Here is an 8877-nt window from a genome sequence, read left to right on the forward strand (position 1 = left end):
AATTGGGAGTCATGTGTAGAATGGGGCGGTTAGACTGAGGGACAGGATTTAATTGATTAGACGGGTGCCTATTGTTGACACATGGTTATCAAAACACAACCAATTATATTGAGATTGAATTTACAAGCTTTTGACAAATGCGGGATTTGGTGCCTGGGAATGTCAGGGTCAGTTACCTGCAGACGAGCGGCAGTCAACATTGGCTTTACTGATTAGAGTCCTCTAATGCGCGGTGGGCTGTGTTAGTAACGATGCACCTGAACTATCTGAAACGAGAACCTTCCACGGCTTCGCCAGGCTAGAATCATTATCCTCCTTCCTGCTATTTTCAAAGCGCACAGACGTTACCTCGTTGGCATGTCATGCGTTCCTGGCAGCTAAATTGCTATTCGGTTCTCACCTTCAATCGGGATCGGCCACCCCCACCCTCCGCTTTAGATAATCCCCATCCCCTGACGTTAGGAGTAGGGAGAAATTACCACAGTTCTTTCAGAGGAAGGGCTCCAATTATCACATCAAAACATAGAGGAGGCGCGACATTATGTCGGAAATTTTTGGCGATGTAGTTGAAGCACAAGGAAACTAAAGCTTTACACGCATGTTATATACTTACATGCCACGGCCTGTTTAGGCCTACACAATTTGGAGAGAGAGTCGTGTGAGTATTCATGATTTGGACGTAGACTAGGCCTTTCGGATACGTATCCGATCCTAGCGCATTTTGCGGTTTTACAGTGACGCGGGAATATAAGGCTTTCATAAATCCCGTTATGAACCACGTGCTGCCAATAAACGTTTTCGAACATGGATGGAAAAAAACAGGAAAAGCTGGAGCTGGGATCAGGCCTGTATATGCGTAAAATCTTGTTCCACTTGCATTGTCCATTCCTCGCTGTGTTGCAGTCGTTTGGTTTTCTTTCTTTATCCCTTAAAGAAATTCCATTACCAACTGTCAACTCTCTGTCGTTCAGTTTGTCCAAAACCATACCCACATAAAAACAACTTTCCAGCTATTTAAGCGCTCAGACTAAAATGTTTGAACCGATGTCGGTTTGATATGTCCTTCCCCTGCAGCCTAACTGCACTGAACAAATTACATAATTGACGCGACTGAAGAAACGTAGTTAGCCACAGGAGACCAGCACAGTTGTGCCATTGATTTCTCCATGTTCCCCCTAAGGAAAAAAAGTGTTGAAAGCGCCAGAATGAATTGACACTTGCACGATTAGCTTGCATGTGTAACTAATTTTAGAAACTTAGTGACGCTGACATTGCAGGCGGCTGTATGCTCCATTGATGAGGTATGTGACGTTGACAACAATTGGCTAACAATTGCTAACAAATCCAAACATCCAAATTAAGCCTACTCTATCAGTTTAACACTGTTTTGTTATGACTCGCTCATAAAACCTATATCATAGTCGGTGCCGCCTTTGTTCCTACGATCCACACATTTATTCCTTCAAGTAGTGTATGGTTTATTTAGTTTTATACATGTTTTATTACTGGTGTAAATTAGTGATGTTTGAAAAGAAATTAAAATTCGATCAAAAACGGCTCGAGTAAATTTCTATCTGAGATTATAATAAAAATAAATATATTATTACAAACACAACGAACAGTACAACATTGAATATTGGAGCAAAAGGAATATATTGATGTTTTGCAAAAGCAACGCCAGTTTTGTCAATTCTGAAGGAGGCAATCGACTATAACATTTTCTTATAACAATGGGAAGTTGAAAATGTAGGGTGGGGGGGAATGGTCAATACGATTTCAATATATATGTCCACCCAGTGACTGTGACTGTAGAATGATTGTTGGTGCAAGATGGGGTGATTTGAGTATCTCAGAAATTGCTGATCTCTAGAGTTTACAGAAAGTGGTAAACAAACACAAACAAAAAGCATCCAGTGAGCGGCAGTTCTATGGGCAATAAACAGTGGAGAATGGCCAGACTGGTTCAAGCTACATATAATCATCCGGCTATATATCCAAATTTCATATAATAAAATATGAGCATGTATGTAGGCCTGCTGTATGTGTATTCATATGAAAGCTCCATTCTGAAACAAAATGATAGTAAAACAGTTTTAACATAATTTTTGTTGCATCCTCAATCATTGAAGCACAAATTCTAATAAAGTTACAGGCTAAAACAACATTTATTATTTAGTTTTTTTGTCTTTTTATGTACAGTATATTTAAAATATACAGAAATTGGAGCATTGTCTTGTCTTATTTACATTTTATACAAAATACAATATCGTACATAAATAAAAAGTTGGTCGTTGAGGACTTTCCTTGCCTATATGTTATCATACTACCTATCAGTAAATACAAAAAGTGTATTAAAAAATGAAAGTGTATTAAAAGGTAAATATTTAATAAGTACCTAGTTCTCTAGAACTTACCTGCTCCCTTAAAAATCCAAGGTTTTTATCTGTTCATTTGCACGTCTCCCTGCCCTCCTCACCCCCAGTGCCCCTCCCCCACATTCCTCTTTCTGCCAGCTGTTCCACTCCAGCCAGGGTTCAACAGGTTAACCTTCAGTTTGTATTAATTGCGGTGTTTCGCCGCATAATGGTATTTCCTGCCGATTTCTTCTTCTCTGGTGTGTTTGTATATGGGGTTTTGACAGGGGTGATGGGGGCGGGGGGGTCAGAGGCAGTGGTTGATGGCAGGGTGCCAGGGTGTCGGGGACAGCAGGCTTTCGCTGGCCGTCAGCCTCACGGCGTCAGCCAGCTTTAGGTGGCGTGCGACGCCAGAGAAGCGGTGACCTACGGGAATGCTGTAGCCACAGACACTGTAGGCGGACGGCAGGGGGGGTGGCAGAGTTTCGTGATGCATTGTGGACTGGTGAATTCTGGAGCCTCCGGTCCCATGGAGACCTGGCAGTGAGAACTTGCTGGGGGAGCTGGTTGGGGCCCCCTGGAGGCACGGGCCCCTGCAGTTGGGCCCTTTCTTCCCATGCAGGGGACACAGAAGGGGGAAGTCCACCATTGGTCGCATCCCGGAGTAGCCTGTCTGGCGGAGTAGCCGGTCTGGCGCTGGCAGGCTGTAGGGTCGGCCTCCGAGCGCAGCGGCCGAGGGGGGGATCTTGTAGCAGAGCGGGAAGCTCATGTTGTGTAAGGCCCCGGCGTCTGCGTAGGGTATAGTGAAGGGGAAGGACGTAGGCGAGCAAGACGTCGACAGAAGGTCTTTCAGGGGGGAAATGCCACTGCAGCTGGACAGAGACCTCGAGTGTCCACCTGGAATAAAGAGAGACAGAACAGGACAGTGAGAGATGTGTGTTGTACCTATGATGTGTGCCTGTCTGTTGGGGGGGAATACGCTCGAAGCAACCAACCTTGTGGCTCCAGAGAAAAGGGTTTGAAGTCGAGGCTGAGAGGGCTTCGCCACGGGTACGATTCCAGAATCCCATCCAAAACCCCCCTTCAAAAAAAAGAGGGAGAAGAGGGTTGAGCGTGATACATCCAGTAAGTGGGAATGGCTTATTGCTGTCTGTGGGATTGTTATAAGCAGGAATGCTGACCCAAGTAATTATATAAATTCTGTGCCATTCATTTAAACTGCAGTTCACAACTGCTTCTGGTATGGATGGGTAAAATAAACCAAATGTATTATTCTTTTATTTGTATTTTTTAAAGATGTAGTGTATGGCTGCATTGTGATGCTAACCAGCATGCACGGTTCATTTATTATTTCATTTATGAATTTCCTGTGCATGTTGTTAATAAAAAAAATACAGTATAATATATGTGAGTGTGTGTTAGTGTGTGTACGCGCTCCTGCGTCTGTGTGTGTGTGTGTGTGTGTGTGTGCATGTACGCACTAGTGCATGTGCGTGCGCTATCCTTCACCTGTTCCTCCCAGGGTCCCTGAAGCCTTTAGCAAATGGATTCCTGTCAATCTTCAATTTCGTGATCTTAGGTTGACAAAAAGGATGTGACTAAGAACTTTAATTTGCAGTAACACTTTAAGACATTGAATTTTAAAAAACAACTTTATGTAGAGCAGTGTGCTGCCTCTCCATCCGGCTGTGTAATTTACAACATCGCACAGGGCCACTGACCATGTCAAACACAGCACAACACACCACACCAATGGCCTGGGACTTGTTACACATGATTTTACAGTACTTTTTATGGCCAAGCCCCGACAAGCTGGCCCAGTTAAAAACAGTTACTTAATCTCCAATAATATAATGATCACTTGTAATAAAAGTGGGCATTCGTAGAAAGAGTTGGCAGTCTGGAAGTTGGGGCTCTAGGCTATGAATCCAGTTTTTTCAACCTCTTGAACCCCTCCCTGCTTATCAGCACCCAAAACCGGGCCATACGTGTTCAGGTTTACCAATCCTGTGATGGTGTGATTTGATGACTTATAAGCATAACCCAGGCAGCAACACTGTATAGTTCTTACTCTAGAATATGGTGTTAAAAACTATACTCAGTGATCACTTTATTAGGTAAACCTGTACACCAGCTTGTTAATGCAAATATGTAATCTGTTTTTCAGACCAAATGGCAGAATAGGGAAGAAATGTGACCTAAGTGACTTTGACCGTGGAATAATTTTTGGTGTCAGACAGGGTGGTTTGACTATCTCAGAAATTGCTAGGATTTTCACTCACAACAGTTTCTTGAGTTTGCAGAGAATGGTGCAATAAATAAAAAACATGCAGTGAGCGGCAGTTCTGTGGCCAAAAACACGTTAATGAGAGGTCAGGGGAGAAGGGCCAGACTGGTCAATCGGAAAATGACAGTAACGTAAATAACCATGCATTACAACAGTGGTATGCAGAAGAGCATCTCTGAATACACAACATGTCAAACCTCTAAGTGGATAGGCTACAGCAGCAGAAGACCAATAATTTAAAAAAAAAGAAGTCTAATAAATACCTAATAAAGTGCTCCCTGAGTGTATATCCTAATAATGTGGAGGTCTACAGGAAGTAAGAAATCCTTTATCGTGTGTCTGTTGAAATGTCCATAATTCGTTGACCATTTATTTCAACTTAATTTCAAGCACAGTAACAGTTGTCCTACCTGCTGGTTCTGGTAAGCCGTGACAGTGGTGAACTGGGTCTCTGAGAACGAGAAGCTGTGCACACCTTCGGCGGGGAGCGATGGGATCTGTGAGAGGTCCAGTCGCTGGTCGTGCAAGATCACGTGAACTCGCGGCTTGTACTTGTGCATTGATTGTAGTATTATCTAAATTGAGAGAGGTAAGCCGTTGTTGAGATTATATTGTGCCGATTACCAGCACGTCCTTACTTAGAAATCAGAAAAGTCAATAAATGTTCTACAACATGGACAGCACGCCATCTCATCTAACACATTTGGTATTTTAAATGTCAAATATTTTTTCAGGAAGTTTTGGACCTACTTCTAAAAAAAAGCATCGTTAAAAACGTTATCAATACTTAAATGAAAGTATTAATGCTATAACTCACGTGTCCTTTGTCATCCATTTCGTTGTTAGTGAGTTTGACACGGTCGAAGCTAATGACCTGACGCATCCACGTCTCCCCAGAACAGGGCGAGTCGGGGTGTACGTAGAGCCTGGGCGCAATGCATGAATGGTCGGTGTTGCCCGCTACCATCCACTGCGAGCTGTGGTACACGTACCTGCAAGTCGAATAGTGCACACCTCAGACTTCAGACACCAGAAACATTGTAAATATCAATGTGTTGTCTATTCAGTCGATTCTAAACTTAAGCTCATATGTAATGACGTTTGCAAGTTAGTTATTCCTGGAAAATAATAATAATAATAATAATAATAATAATAATAATAATAATAATAATAATAACAACTGTAATAAGAATACAATTAATAGTCATCTTATTATTATTAATATTAATAATAATGATAATAATATTAGGCTATGCACACGCGCAAACACACACGTCTAATTCTTTCTGAGGTAACTTTTATTTTATTTTATTTTGTTTTCACATATTTGCAGAAACCATTGTGAAATCCAAGTTCTGTCCGTGTATTTTGCAAGATTTCAGCGTTTCACAGAATGTTACATTTTACTATTGTCGTGTATTCTGATCCTTGTCTATATGTATAGACAAAAACAAAATCCCGCCCTCACTGTGTCCATATTTTACTGATGTGAAAGAATGTGAGCACGGGCAGACTTTTATAGTTCCCCTGAAAGTCGCATCGCATATCAAGTGTCTGAGTTCAGGCGCGCACAGCCGTGTTATCGCTGTACCCCAAGACAGGGACTTGTTTAAAGTCATATTTAGTTTCGAAATCTGATTTAAACCGTTTTAAGCGATTTAAATCAGATGTCTATACAAAGCCATTGCCATTGCGGAAAAGTCCTTCCGAATCTCTGCAGAAATACAGCAGGGTACTAGCCTACTCGTGAAATAGGCCGTATAGGCCTCGTGAACTGATCTCTATTGGAGATGTGATATACTTATTTAGTATTGCTGTGTAAACTCGGGGACAGGGGTTGCAGATGAGCTTTGGCTAGAACCCTGTATGCAGTGCATCTGCTTCATGTTTTAACCTGTGACACTGTCTACTAGTATTGTCCCTGATAAATAAACAATACAAAATAGTTCTTATTCCGAGCTGTTCACATTCAGCCTGCAGTAACTTAAAGTTATCTAAGTTATTAAATCGTGTGGTTCGCCTTATGGCCTTACCTGTATCTTTTTGAGTCCACGGGCATAATATCCATTGCGATGTAGTACTGTTTGAATGGATCCAGGTTCCTGACTTTCACACGTACTGAGGGGAACATTCTCCTGTCAAGGGAATACATTCCAATATTTTAATTCGTATTTTATTGAATAAATCGCGTAATGTTTCCTTTACGCGAGGAAGGTTTCTGTATTAAATTACATTGAATTGCACTTATTCTTGGGGAATTGAAGTCTCGGGAAGGCGGGAAACTTTTACGTTTTCTTTCTTTTCTTTTTTTTTTAATCACAGCGAATTCTCCTTTCAGTGGCTTTGTCATGTCTGTTGGTTTGCCAGTTAAGCGTTACATTTCATTAAAAGAAACATTGTCGTAAAATCACACACCGAAAACAATTTTCATGAACGATTTTAATTCCTGCAAAATACTTTGTGTGTGACTAAATTCACGTCCAACAAACAGCTCTGAAGAATGTTGGGCTTAATTTCTTAGTCATATGAAGATAGCTAAGGTGCATAGCTAAGAATCTTGCTATCCACCCGAGAATGATTAGCAGAATTCGATTGGATCACTCAGCTGGGTCTGCAGCGCAAACACCTCCGAGGACGAAAAAAACCCCCAAAAAACAAAAACACTTTTACGCTTTTTCACATAGTGGAACTGTCTTTTAGGAGAAAATCATGTTGCAGTGAAAATATTTTCAAATGCATATATATTTATTGATTGTCCCTTGTATTGTAATACTTTACACTTACTTTACACATATTTCGGAATACTAGTAATATGATTATTGGGATTAAAACCAGAGACTCGCATCCCTGTACAGGGGAGCAAAAAAAAAAAATTGGAGATATGGAGAATGTGGATTTAAACTTTGTCGTTTTTCTAGCTGGAATTGAATAAAATCACATTATCCATTATGGGGAACATTTACACCACCATTAAACACTGTAAAAAGTCGAGTGTTAATTCAACTATTCAGAGTATACAGTATATGAGTCCAATTGGGGGGCCATGTGTAGCCTAATCTGTAAGAGTTGATTTAACACTGAGTATTTTATTTTGATGGGGTTTCACGACCACTTGCTGGAACCAAGGAGCCATAAATTTCAGGAGGGGGAATTCCTTGTGCTGTCACACCTGAGAAACATTGTTTCAACCCATGGGGTTCTGCCGCGTGCCATCTATTTATTTTCAGTTTCTCTGAAATAATTTTCATTTCGTCTGAAAATCGCAGCGTTTGAAATTATTTAAACTAAGCGGTTGTAAATAAGCCAATTAAATTAAAAGTTGACATATAACCTATAAGTTATAAATTAACCTACATTACTGAAAGCATAGTCTGAGATCATATATAAAAACGTGTCTTAAATGTTATACTGTAATTTGGTCAATAAACAAGGGCATCAAGCTGGACATATAGGCTATCAGTCCACCAAAGGGGAATATTTAACAAACTGTGTTGTTAAATATTCTAACTGAAACTGGGTTGCTCTATTTACGCATGCAATGTACACCACTCAGTAAAATGCCCAGTGTTAATTCAACTCAATAGTGCATATGAGTCCAATCTGTACTTTTACTGTCTACATTAGCAGCAGGTAAGTCTTGGAATGAAGTACGATCATAAAACGACATGTACAGTTTTATATCATTCACATATAATTTATAAATTGAACAGTTTAGTATTACCTCCCAGCCTTTGTTATTATCATCTCTGTGCCGATCTCGTGAAATCTGTTCCATAGGTCTGACCCTTGAAGCTCCACTCTCACCTCAGTCTCACTCTCGCCTTCTTTGGAATTCCTCAGTATGAAGCCGCCTTTTCTTTTCTTCTCCGTCTGCTTATCTTTATTATCACATTGTACATTATGAAAGTAAATTAGACATCATTCAAAGCCATATGCCGTTTGAAACATTGAAATACGCAATGCTTTAAACGTCGCTAATTAGCGACCTAGCACAGTAGCCTACATTATGAATCAATAGGGAGTATAGTTTCAATTATTTCGGTATAGGTTTATCGCAATTTATAATGCTAATCGTAATGTGAAACATGTAGCGACACCATAAAAGCCTCTACCAGACAAGATTATATAGGCCTATATATAGGCTTTTCATTTTGGTGGGACTGATAGGACAAGATGCTGGTTTTGTTTAGATTTGCTGAATATTCTAATGATCGGTTAACTTCATGAATAATAGCA

General features: G+C 40.5%; 1 protein-coding gene across 1 annotated transcript; it reads right to left on the reverse strand.

The window, feature by feature from the left end:
- Positions 1 to 2661: 2661 nt before the first annotated feature.
- tbx22 (T-box transcription factor 22) lies at positions 2662 to 8463 on the reverse strand. The gene is made up of 7 exons (XM_061237085.1): positions 8363 to 8463; positions 6675 to 6776; positions 5459 to 5633; positions 5052 to 5216; positions 3864 to 3928; positions 3350 to 3435; positions 2662 to 3251 (listed from the first exon to the last, which is right to left on the reverse strand). Exons 1-7 carry the CDS (start codon positions 8383 to 8385, stop codon positions 2662 to 2664), a joined length of 1206 nt encoding a protein of 401 aa, XP_061093069.1. The 5' UTR covers positions 8386 to 8463.
- Between the last annotated feature and the right edge of the window lie 414 nt (positions 8464 to 8877).

Source organism: Conger conger, chromosome 3 (assembly GCF_963514075.1).
Source record: "Conger conger chromosome 3, fConCon1.1, whole genome shotgun sequence".
Taxonomy (NCBI): Eukaryota; Metazoa; Chordata; class Actinopteri; order Anguilliformes; family Congridae; genus Conger; species Conger conger.